The sequence below is a fragment of the Papio anubis genome, unplaced genomic scaffold (genome assembly GCF_008728515.1).
Source record: "Papio anubis isolate 15944 unplaced genomic scaffold, Panubis1.0 scaffold231, whole genome shotgun sequence".
NCBI classification, from domain to species: Eukaryota; Metazoa; Chordata; class Mammalia; order Primates; family Cercopithecidae; genus Papio; species Papio anubis.
The window spans coordinates 50,868-64,100 of NW_022162362.1; the positions used below are offsets into that span (position 1 = coordinate 50,868).

Here is a 13,233-nt window from a genome sequence, read left to right on the forward strand (position 1 = left end):
ATGTCTTGGTGGAAGGGTTTATGTGTTCAAGTCCCTTATCAGTGCCTATGATTTTAACCTTCCTGCTATTCTTCATGCAGTCAAGGCTGCCTCTTTTGACCACAGAAAATAAGATAGGGGAGTAGGAAGAGATCAAATAATGGAGTGATTAGTTCTATTAATGCCTAATCATTTTATGTACTTCTTGGAAGATATTTTATGGTTATAGTGGAAATAGACAAGGAAACTTTTTTTAAATTTATTAGAACTTTGAGAGAGGAATTTTTCTTAGAATGACTTATATGGATATTTATAGAGAGAAATATATATGTAGAATATAGAAATATGTAGAACATATAGAGATAATATGGAATATAGAAAATTATATAGAATATGGAAAAAGGTAAATTATGTTTTAAAGGATCCTGAAATGAAGCATTTTGTTTCTATTTTATTGTGGGCTAATAACTGTTTGTACATGGTATATTTATTTTAGATCGCCAGGATTCAAGAAGCCATAGTTCAAGAAGAAGTTCTCCAGAGTCAGATCGACAGGTCCATTCAAGATCTGGGTCATTTGATAGCAGAGACAGGCTTCAAGAGCGAGATCGATATGAACACGATAGAGAGCGCGAGAGAGAGAGGAGAGATACAAGGCAGAGAGAATGGGACCGAGATGCTGATAAAGATTGGCCACGCAACAGGGATCGAGATAGATTGCGAGAACGAGAACGAGAGAGAGAAAGAGACAAAAGGAGAGACTTGGATAGGGAAAGAGAGAGACTAATTTCCGATTCTGTTGAAAGGGACAGGGACAGAGACAGAGACAGAACTTTTGAGAGTTCTCAAATAGAGTCTGTGAAACGCTGTGAAGCAAAACTGGAAGGTGAACATGAAAGGGATCTAGAAAGCACTTCGCGAGACTCTGTAGCCTTGGATAAAGAGAGAATGGATAAAGATCTGGGATCTGTGCAGGGATTTGAAGACGTAAATAAATCCGAGAGAACTGAGAGTCTGGAAGGTGAGTGCTACCTCTTTTTCGGTGATACTGCTTTCTTTCTTTTCAGATTTCATGGGAAACAACTATTTTCTTTTGAAAGGGCATCCACTAATAGGCACATTGACTTCATTCTCCATTCTTTTATAGGGGAAGTAGATATCAGAAGGAAAAGACCTATGAGATACAGACATATATATATATATATTTTTTAATGTGGTCCCCTCTACTACCATTAAGGCAGATTTGGTTCACATAAACCTAAATGAAGTAAAAGATTGTTTAGATGCAGTGCGTATAGATGTTGAAGAATAACCATCACATCCTTTTCTTAGATGTTAAAAAAATAAGATTACAAAAATTGAAATGACTTCTTAGTTCAGAGAGGGATTCAGATAATTATTAGTGAATCCCTATTTTCTAGGGCAGTTTAGAACAAATATATAAAACAATAACACTACCTGAAACTGTATTTAATGTCGGATTGACTAGAATCCCACTGGTACTCCCCAGTCCTAGAATAGGAACGCTAAGTCCATGTCAACCTTTTGGCTCACTCAGAGCCAGCCCCAGCTGTGTGAAACCTCACTCTCCATGCTTCTACTCTTTACCCTTCAGCCCCCATTTACTAGACAAGCTGACTTGTGCCTTTCCATTCTCTGCCCTTCTTTGTACCACTCATACCATTGCCTGATAGACCTTTTTCTTTTATCTCATCTTTCTTACTCAAACTTCAAGTCCCAATTTATACATTATTTTCTCGATGAAGCCTTCTCTGCTCGAGGCACTTACTGTTTCAAATTCATCTCTTCATATTACATTTTCATCTCAATTTTGAGTATAAATAGCATCAAATCATGAAGCGTGGTACAACCCTGGGATATAATTGAATATAATTGAATTAATCATTATCATAGCTCTCTGTGATTAAAGTCAGTATCCCTCATCTCTAAAATATATAATTTGCTAGTTATGATCACAGACAATATAGCATAGAAATGTATAACTGAATCCCTTGCTATGTGATGTAAAGTTTTTACTCAAAGTAGGAAAATGAGTTGGATCACCTTGAAAAATGAAAAATCCTATTATGTGCATTTATGTTTAGATGTATGTTTATATGACGAAGTTACTAAAATTGGTTACCTTAGAAGTGACTTAGTGAGGATATGGGGAGATTACTATAGAATTTAATAACATGGAAAATCACTAGAATGACTAGAAATGTCTTATAACTTCTTATGTTTTATTTGCTGCAAATTCATACCCATAAAGCATACGATTACATTTTGAAACTTAGTATTGTAGATTCAGTGAAATGTATGGTTAGCTAGTGATTATAAACGTTAAGTGTATTCTGTAATTTTAGGATTAAGTTCACAACTAACTCACCAAGAGACAAAGTTTAGCATAGGTGGTTGAAAAAAGTTGGTAAAATAAAAAAAAAAAAAAACATACACTAGTGGTACTCACAAAGTTATTTTTAATTGTATTAAAGCATTCTTCTAAAAATTGTGTTCGTCAGTGAATAAGATCATTGAGATAGGGAGGAGGAATTGAGATGTAGAGAGAGAATTAATGGCACTTCTTGTATTTTTACCTCACTGCTGTAAAGTTTATATAATGAGCTAAATAATATGAACTAAGATTTAAGCTTCAAGTAAATTTTTGAAATAAGTTTGCAAGTTTTTAAATTACTTTAGATAAATTGTGAAAATTTGAAAATGTAACTTCAAAATCTTTTGAAGTTAGATTTGTCTGAGTTTTAAAGTTTTAAATTATCAAAAATTAACACAACATACAATCAACATTAGTATGTTAGTAGTAGCTTTTATTTGTCATAATTGTGATCTTATAACCTGTTCTGATAATTGCTGTCCAGATTGTATTCTTGCTGTTAAAATTTAATTTGCCTAATTAAATTTTATTTATGTTTTCTTTTGATATTGTCAAGTATTTGAATAATTAAGAGATGTAGTTTTCTGATGAAAAAGATGTTTTTCGCATTGTTATAATGTGTGTACCCTCTACCTTTTGGTTTGATTTAGTCATCCCCTCCCTTTAACATTGCCTTTGATCTGAAATTAATCTGTCTATTTAGCAGGAGATGACGAGTCCAAGTTAGATGATACACATTCATTAGGCTCTGGTGCTGGAGAAGGATACGAGCCAATCAGTGATGACGAACTAGATGAAATTCTGGCAGGTGATGCAGAAAAGAGGGAGGACCAACAGGATGAGGAGAAGATGCCAGGTAACTTTGCAGAGGTGGTTAAACATGAAAGTTACCTGTTATATGGTATTAGAGTATTCTTACCTTCTACTCTGTAAAAATTGACCTAGGGCACTTGTAATTTTTCCCTTTATATTTTACTTAAGGTTGAAAGGCCAATAAAATGAAAATTATAGCCCATATGCCTGCTTATTTTTAAGTAGGCATTGTCTGTGAATTACAAAGGCCCTCATTTAAAATAGCAAAATTCTAAAGTTTATTTTCCAGAATTTAAGAATCATATTATATGACTTGGAATCTAAACAAATACTGATTGTCTAGCAATGTTCTTTCTACATGGTAGGTATATTGTACAAAGCTTCACAACTGTGGTGACATAAGCCAACTTTTTAAACAACCTGTCAAAAATTTACAGTAGTTGAAATTGTATTTGAACACTATATACCTCTATCAATTTTCTAAATTTGGTAATTATTTTGACTCACAGTACTTTGCGTGTTACCAGAACTCACTCTAATGATTATGCCATGAAGCAACATCCCTTAACATTCCTCTTGAATCATTCCAATTAGCTTCTGATCGTTACTAACAGTTTTTTTAAATCACAGTGAGGATCTTTTCTTTGATTATATAAAATATGAAATTTTTATTTTAATTTGCTCTTATGTTTTGTAATTTTTTCTACTGATGTAGAAGGTATGTATGATTGTTATCTTTGTTATTTTCTGGTATTAGGTATTTCTAAGTAGAACATTATTTCTTCAGCTGTTCCTTCTCAGTGGATGGATTATTTGCTCTCAGTGTTAATAATAGTCACTCTCTGTGAGATTTCATAATGAAATAGTTGTTTTTAAAAATTAAAATGTATGTGTACTCACACTGCAAACACATGTACTCCTAGATTTAACCCTTAAAAGGATTCTGGTACCAGGTTTCAAAAGATTAGACCTAATCTGAGTGAAGTCAATAGAGTTCTTTCATTGGGTATCTCCCATAGAGTTAAAATGAGTTACTCGTTTGGGTGGGTTGGGTCGCCTGTTTTCTTTTGGTGGGAAGGTTTTTTATTTGTCAAGAGTCCTTAGATTCTGAATATTATATGGGAAGGCTTTTATTTTAAGAATAGGACATTTTTGGTTTAAAGTACTTTTCATTTAATGTTTTCTGTGTTTTCCTTGATTTATATAAATTTCTATGTAGATAACAAGACTGCTATTTCTTGGTGTAAAACAAATCTTACTTTTTAACTTTTTACAGATCCCTTAGATGTGATAGATGTGGATTGGTCTGGTCTTATGCCAAAGCATCCAAAAGAACCACGAGAGCCTGGGGCTGCACTCTTAAAATTCACACCTGGAGCTGTTATGCTAAGAGTTGGGATTTCTAAAAAGTTGGCAGGTTCTGAACTCTTTGCCAAAGTCAAAGAAACATGTCAGAGACTTCTAGAAAAACCGAAAGGTAGTTTCATTTTACTTTAACTATATGCTGTCCGTTTACCATTTAAGGTGCCATCTAAAGAGGATTGTGATCTGTTCTAATGTAGCACTTAACACTGTATAGAAACTATTTTTTGAGAAATCATTTATAGTCATTATTTAACCCTCATGGTCAAAGTTTCTCTTTAAAATTTATTTTGAGAAGAGTTATCCCACAGAAAAGTTGGAAAAAGAGTACAATGAACTTTTTGTATTAAAATTACTTATTAACAGGCCAGGCGTGGTGTAGCATGTCTGTAGTCACAGCTGCTTAGGGAGGTTGAGGCAGCAGGAATGCTCCAGCCCAGGAAATTGAGGCTGCAGTGAGCAATGATTGAGCCACCACACTCCAACCTAAGTGACAGAGCAAGACCCTGTCTCAAAATAAAATAAAATAAATAACCAATAAATTACAATATCAAAGTGCTCAGTGGTTTGCCCTTGGCTAAATGAAATAGAGCCAGGAAAAAAGACTACATATTTTTCATGTCTAAAGAAATTGGGTATTTTGGCAGCCCTTTCCCCCTAGACACCTACCCAAATGCAGGTGTGTAGGTTGAGTCTTTAACAAAGTGGTTAAGAGCTTGGTCTGTAAGGCTGGATGATCTGGATTTCGGTAGGCACACCACTTACTAGCTATTACTTAATCTGTGTGTTAGTGTCATCATCTGTAAGTTAGGAATAATCATACCACCAACTTCCTATGGTCATTAGGAGCAAATCGGTTATTACAGGCAAAACACTTAGAACAGTTCCTGGCATATAGTAATACCCAATAAATATTAACTGCTACTTTGAAAATATCATATTGATTTTTGACCTTACTGCAACAATTTTCAGTTATTCCAGATTATCTAGCTTATGGATTCTGGTGGTGAGGGTTGTTTCGTTTTGGTTTTCGCAGTCTCTGTCTCATCTAGTACCTACCTTAGTTTATTTTGCAACTTACTAATAGTTTATTAATGGGGAGGGACGAGCAGATGGTAAAAAGAAGGAAAAAGGGTAAAAGGTAAAAGCAACAACATTAACAATTTTATATCATGTCCCTGGGCGTAAAAGTTTAGTTAGTATTAAATTTTATCAAAAAAAATTGTGTTACAAGTTTTATGAATTCATGCCCTTCCTTTCATCTATTAGCATAGGCAGTAAATTTTTTTATTTTAATATAGCCCAGTAAACCTAGAGTATACATGTACAAAATACATATAAATTATAATTGTGAACGTGTATTAACCGAAAAATGACCCAAGACTTAGTTCTTGCCCTACTCTGTTTGTCTTGTTTGGTTGGTTCTGTGACCTTAAGCAAGTAACTCCTGTGAGCCTCAATTTAATTTGTAAAGTGATGGAATAAAACCCCTGAAATCTTACCCACCTCTAAAGATATTTGTTTCTGTGACTTTTGCTAGTGGCATTTCAAGTTAAAATCTGGTTTGATTTTGCTACCCATGAAATACAGTTCGGCCCTTACTTAATGATGACTTAACCTAAACAAGGAAAATATACACTGTAAAGGGTGGGGTGATGTGGCTTGACAATCAGACCTCTTCTATTTTTTGCTGCTATGGTGGTTATATTAGAGAACTGAATCTTGATTAAAGACTTTGTCTTGTTTGCTGCCGTATCCAGGGTCTAATTATCTATCTATATTTTCTGCTATTGCCCAGAAAAGTGCCTGACATACATAGTAGGTATTCAGTAAATATTTATGAAATAACTGATAATGATTTTTCTATTCCATTTGGTCTATTCAAGTGTACCAACATGAAAGAAAACATAATCATACTTCACATATAATTTTTAAAAGAAACAACTAAAGCTTAAAGCAGAAAACTTACAAGTGTACTGAAATTGAAATTGCTTTTGTATAAGTTTTCTAATTGCACTAAGGTTAAGTTCTATTTTTATTTTTTAATTTTTATGGGTACATAGTAGGTGTGTATATCTTTGTGGGGTACATGAGATACTTTGATACAGCCATGCAATGTGTTAATAATCATGTCATGGAAAATTGAGTATTTGTTCCCTCAAGCATTTATCCTTTGTGTTACAGACAATCCAGTTACTCTTTTAGTTATTTTTAAATGTACAATTAAATTGTTATTGACAATAACAGTTTTTACAACAGGGTGTTATAGTCACCCTGTTGTATTATCAAATACTAAGTCTTATTCATTCTTTTTTTTTTTTTTTTTGACCCATTAACCATCCCCCCAACTTTCCACCCCTACTATCCTTCCCAGCCTCTATTAATCTTCTACTCTCTGTTGGTTAAGTTCTTTTGAGCTTAACTGTTAAGAATGCATTTAGTCTGTTTCTTGAGTAATTTGGTGCTGCTCAGTTCACAACTATGAAGAGACTAGAAATTTAGCCATGTTATATACTCCCTGAGGAGGTTTGCAGGTGTGTGTTTTGTAATCTACTATTTTGAAAGCCAAAAATAAGGATCCCAATAAACAGAAATGTGTGCTAATGAACAATTTTCAAGGAAGGGTGTAGGCTCAGTGCATTTCTTTTATATCTGTAGTGGAATGGTACTTAATGTTTTCGTTTTTTAGTCATGTGCATATATGACTATATGATTGGTTGGTACAAACATTGGTATTTCTGAATCATCTGAAAAACTGCCCCTTTTTTCCCTTAAGGTATTCTAGTCCAACTATGGTGATTCTCATTCTGCAAATCTGGTGGTAGAGCCTAGGATGTTTTTAAAACAGCTCCTCAGCTGGTCCTGATAGACTCCAGTGTTTGAGAACTAGTTTCGAGCTTTTCTATTTATTTACACCTTTCTTAGGTTACATACCTATTGACTAGGTGTATTACATAAGACTGGTTTCTTGTTAATTATCTAATCTCAATACTTACACTTTGCAGCCCAGAAAATTGAAATCAGCTATGTAATGCAGCTCCATTTTGTTCTCAGTAAAATGTGTCTTTTGTTTTTACCCAAGTGTCTACTGCTTTTCTTTGTGGGTTCTAAAAGTAACCTGCTTGATCGTGTTGTATGAATAGAGGCAATACCTGCTGTCTTTCGTACTCTTGGCCGACTCTTACTTATTTGGATTACTGACTGGTCCTGTTCTGTTATTTTGATATCCTTTGTGTCTATTTTTAACCCAACCTCTTTATATTTTATTATATCTTTCCTTAATTCTTCTTCTGGGTTTTTTTTTTTTTTTTTTTTGTATGTTCAGTGTTTTCTCCCATACCTTGCATGTTGTGACTTAAAACTAAGTGATTTTAATTTAATATATTGTCCTAAGTTTTTATGGTGACCAAATCTAGGACAAAATTTGCAGGTTGTCTGACTAACACTTAATCACTTTCTTAACTATTTTTTTTAGAGGTCACAGACTTGAATATTGTTATAACATTTGAATCTTGCTATAATAAAGTCTTGAAATCTAGAACTCTAAATAGTAGTTGATGGTAAGCAGTATACTGAATTAGAGTTCAGTGATTCTTGAACGTCTCTTTAAAACATCCTTTAAAAACATTCTTTAAATAAATTCCCTGGTGCTGGGGGCAGTGGTTCATGCCTGCAATCCCAGCACTTTGGGAGGCCAAGGCAGGCAGATCACTTGAGGTCAGGAGTTCAAGACCAGCCTGGCCAATATGGTAAAACCCCATCTCACTAAAAATAAAAAATAAAAAAATTAACCAGGCGTGGTGGTGTATGCCTGTAATCCCAGCTACTCGGGAAGCTGAGGCAGGAGAATCGCTTGAACCCAGGAGGCAGAGGTTTCAGTGAGCCGAGATTGTGCCATTGTACTCCAGCCTGGGCAACAGAGAGATACTTTGTCTCAAAAAATAAATAAATAAATAAATTTTAAAAAATTAAAAAAAATTCCCTGGGCTCTACCTCGAGATCTACATACAGTCTGCTTTTCTTATATTTTAAGTAAATTTAAAGTGGCTATCAGAATATTTATTCTTGTTTGAGACTACCAACATAACTACATATTGAAGGTGCTTCACAGAGAATATATTGCCTTTAATATGAAATAATTTTCACCAATGTTGCTAACTTTAATAAAGTATAGAATTTGTAGAATATTCAGTTAAGTAGTGGGTAACCCTTTTCTATTTTAGTAAAACTTAATGCATGTTTATTTTTTTTTGAAAGACGCAGACAATCTCTTTGAACATGAATTGGGGGCTCTCAATATGGCCGCATTACTACGAAAAGAAGAAAGAGCAAGTCTTCTTAGTAATCTTGGGCCATGTTGTAAGGCGTTATGCTTCAGACGGGATTCTGCAATTCGAAAGCAGCTTGTTAAAAATGAGAAGGTACTGTTATTTCCTTGGAAAAAATACAAAGTGAATAGTGCGAATTTTTCATTTGGTTGTTTTATTTTTCATTTGGTTGTTTTAAATTGAGATTGCAATCCTATGTTTTTATGAGTTTAGTTTCCTAATCTTTTACACATGTAAAAGGAAGCATGCCATTAAAAAGTATAATACACTTTATTTTACTTCAATAGTATTAATGAATATTTGTTTTAATAAAGTTTAAGATATTCTATTTCTGTTAAACGTTTTTTGTGGAAAGTTTTCAACAAGCAAACATATTACAAAAATGTATTTAAATTGAAACTCAAGGAAAAAAATTTCTTAGAGCGGTGAGGATATTTATGAGAGTAGTATTTATGAGAATGTACAAAGTTGGAAGAAAGGGAAGTAAAGTGACCCTATATAAGTATTTGAGAGGAATAAAAAGATTGAGAAGTAAAAGAAATAGAAATTAGATTTGGAAGAGATCTGTTAATGAAATCTGGTAAACCCAAGATGAAAACATTTTAGACTCTCTGAAGCTAAGAAACTGGGATTTTTGGCCGGGCGCAGTGACTCACGCCTGTAATCCCAGCACTTTGGGAGGCCAAGGCAGGCAGATCACGAGATCAGGAGATCGAGACCATCTTGGCTAACACGGTCAAACCCTGTCTCCACTAAAAATACAAAAAATTAGCCAGACATGGTGGCGGGTGCCTGTAGTCACAGCTACTTGGGAGGCTGAGGCAGGAGAATGGCGTGAACCCGGGAGGCGGAGCTTGCAGTGAGCCGAGTCACGCCACTGCACTCCAGCCTGGCAACAGAGCAAGACTCCGCCTCAGAAAAAAAAAACAAAAGAAACTGGGATTTGTATTTGGGGTAGTGGATGAGTGGGCATAGGTAGTACAGACTGAGTATCCCTAATCTGAAACTTTCTGAGGATCAACATGACCTTCAAAGGAAATGCTCTTTGGAGCATTTCAGATTTTGGATTCTTAGATAGGGATGCTCAACTGGGTACATAAATGTAATACAAATATTCCAGAATTCAAAAGAATTTCAAAATCTGAAACATTTCTGGTCCAAAGCATTTAAGTTGAGGAATACTCAACCTGGATGACAAAAAGAGAGTTGGTGTGATTCTTTGCTTAGAAAGTTTAGAGTAATGATAAAATGGTTAACTTCACTAGCTTTTTACTTAGGGGCAAGTTAGGAAAACAGAATTATCTTTGACTATGTAACTTTCCTAAAGAGAAGTTTCATTAAAGAAAAATACTCAGATTTAGGGCAGTGGGTAGGCGGGATTCAATTTTTAAAAAACAGAAGAATGAGTTTATCTCCAAAGATTAAAATGGAAACAAATATGAGGAACAGGCGATTTTTAAAACATGTCTTGACTATATAATCAAGTTTTCCTCACTTAAAGGTCTGGTTCAAGATTACTTTTGACAGAATCACTACAGTCATTCCCCTTTGCCCTCTGATTTCAGTATGCACTTTTCTTTGTTTCGTATTTTGTAACATTCCCTGGTCCCTTCTCTGTGACAATAACTTTCCAAAAAATGCTAATGTAACTTTAAGTCACAATAATATAGATACACATTTTAGTATAAGGGAGGTAGTAGTTCTTCAGCATACTGTATGATTAGCTGTCTTCTAAAGGATTTATTCAGTTCTCGAGCTCACTTTTTATGGGACATTGAAAGATTGGTAAGGAGTATAGAATAGAATGTTGGGCTTACAGAAGGAAAAACTATGTGAGGAAGGAACTCATGACACTTATCTTCGTAGAACGGAAGGATTGTCAAGTAGAGGTAAGATTGAATTACAGTGTAGCACCATAGAAGAGCTTTCATTTCATCACATGGAAGAAATAGTGCCATTCAACAACAGAATGTGCAGTGTGTTTTTTGTTTGTTTTGTCATTGGAAATGATGATGTAAAAACTGGTTGATTACCTGTCAGAAATTGTTGAGAGGATCCTACTTTAAGCAAGGGGTTAAACTAGGTGCCCTCTAAAAGTTTGTTTTCAAAGATTCATTGAGCCCAGACACATTTTCTGATTTTGCTTTGAAATCCAATAAAGCTGATTTAATTTAATATCCAAAATGAAATGCTCTTATAACTTTGATATTTTGGGTAGAGGTTAATCTTTCCTATTGTCAACTAATAATGTACATCTTTTTTAAAGTTTGTTTTTGTTTTCTTCAAATAGGGCACCATAAAACAAGCTTACACGAATGCCCCAATGGTAGACAATGAATTACTTCGATTGAGTCTTCGGTTATTTAAGCGGAAGACTACTTGCCATGCCCCAGGAAATGAAAAGACTGAAGATAATAAACTTTCACAGTCCAGTATCCAGCAGGAACTGTGTGTGTCTTAAGACCGAAGTTCAATATGGTATTTTTGGTACTGTCTTCCTGCAGCAGTGCATATTCTTTTGCAAAGTTTTTTGGTTTGACAAGCATTAGTGACAAAGGCAGAAAAGATTTATCAGCCGTGCTAAAAGAGCGAAGAATTCTGATCTTTAGAGACACTCGTTTTGGCTAACTTAAGATTTTACGTTAATTTTTACATAGTCCTTGACACTCATGCAAAATAATGTGAAAACATCTAGATTTAGTAGTTTATGCTGCGCCTTTTGTTAAAACTGAAGATTTTGGGAAATGGTTGTCACTGCTCTTCCAGCCTATGAATATTTTTGTGAAATGGAACCATGGATTTATGTCTGGATCATCCATACAGAACCAACAGTTGTATTCAAAAACAATGTACTCATCAAAGTAATTGCTCACATTGTGCAGTATGTGAGCACATGTATGTGTACAGTATGTGAGTATGTGTACAGACCATGTGAAAGGGAATGCTGGTCTAGCTAACATGGTATGTTTGTAGGCGAATCTCTAGCAGAAGGAAGCCAAAATATTTTTTTCCTTTTGAAAGTTTTTAAAAAATTATTTCATGGGTCTTTTTTTTAATTAATACGTGTGCATTGTTACAATGTATGTTGGATGTCTTTTGACTCTAAATGCTTTGTTATCAGAGATTGTGTACTATTTTTATTTTTAATAAATGTAACTTCCCTTTCCTTGTTTTAGATTTACTTTGCTCTTCATTAATCTTATTCCTGATGTTCTAAAACATCAGTCATCAACATTACATGTTTCATGCTTCAGATATTTTACTGCTTGTGTCCTTATTGTTGGATAGCTTTAAACAGAGTTGATGTACTTCAAATGTAGCTTGTTGATACTTAAGGCATCTTCTTGGAATGTGGCTTTTGAAGAAAAAAATTACTCAAAGCAAACCAAGAGTTAACAAACCTAACATAACCTGAGGTTTAATATTGTACTGTCATATTTTTTAGAGCTATAACTTTTGATTATATTAAACTGCCTCCAGCTGTACTATGTAAAACAGATTTACTTTTCAAAATTACAGTATACCTGCTTTGTTCTGTATGTATATGTTTAACTTATGAAGTGGACTCTTAGAAGGATTTGAAATGGACTCTGGCCACAGAATTTGTGAGCAGACAGTAGCAGTGATAATAATAAAAGAAGGCAATCAAAATTTAATTTTATCATGTCCTCTCACAGGTTTTTGTTATAATTGTAAGCCTATATTACTTGTGTTAGTAGTTTTGTCTCTATAGGTAACATAATGACGGTGGTGCAGAGTTTCTGTTCAAGAAACATATGTTGTAAAGTTAATTTATACAAGATAGCCGCCAAAGGAAATGGTCTTACTTGCAAATGACTTTGAAAGCATGCATAATTGCACACAGAGCAGGAGAAAACTTTAATCAGAATTTCCTTGTGTCCTTTTCCTTTACTAAGTGTTTTGAATTTAAAAAAAAAAAAAAAAAGTATGACCTCAGAGAATGAATACTATTTAGGAAGCCACTTCCTGATTTTAGTGGATAATACTGTTCTCTGTAGCACAAAGATTTAAAGTCCTAGAATTTCTAATCCTAGTTCTCAGAATTGTAGAATATGACAAAAATAATGGTTTCCCCATTTGTCCACTGACTTCAGGGATATTTCACAAGCTATTTATTTATAGAATGAAAACTATGTAGTTAAATCTGTCATTCAGTTAAACATGTTGTCTTTCAGTTTGAAATCTTTGTTATGTTGCAAAAGAAAATTTAGAACTATTCCTTTGTTCACTCAGTCACAGCATTCAGAGCTTTATGTTTCCAGTGGAAATGTACTGTTCAGTCTCATTTTCTTTTAATTCAGCCATTCTCAGTATTAGTAACATACACCTATAAAA

General features: G+C 34.1%; 1 protein-coding gene across 6 annotated transcripts in view; it reads left to right on the forward strand.

Annotated features, from left to right (window-relative positions):
* LOC116268493 (zinc finger CCCH domain-containing protein 13-like) overlaps positions 1-12,804 on the forward strand; it is a 62,461-nt gene extending 49,657 nt beyond the window's left edge. For 4 of the 6 annotated variants that reach the window (XM_031661712.1, XM_031661714.1, XM_031661717.1 and 1 more), the window contains 5 exons: positions 476-1,000; positions 3,078-3,230; positions 4,464-4,664; positions 8,807-8,970; positions 11,168-12,804. In XM_031661712.1, the coding sequence (XP_031517572.1) occupies positions 476-1,000; positions 3,078-3,230; positions 4,464-4,664; positions 8,807-8,970; positions 11,168-11,338 (1,214 nt within the window). In that variant the 3' untranslated portion in view covers positions 11,339-12,804. The remainder of the gene's footprint in view (positions 1-475; positions 1,001-3,077; positions 3,231-4,463; positions 4,665-8,806; positions 8,971-11,167) is intronic. The other 2 variants (XM_031661713.1, XM_031661716.1) reach the window with 1 other exon arrangement.
* The last annotated feature ends 429 nt before the right edge of the window (positions 12,805-13,233 follow it).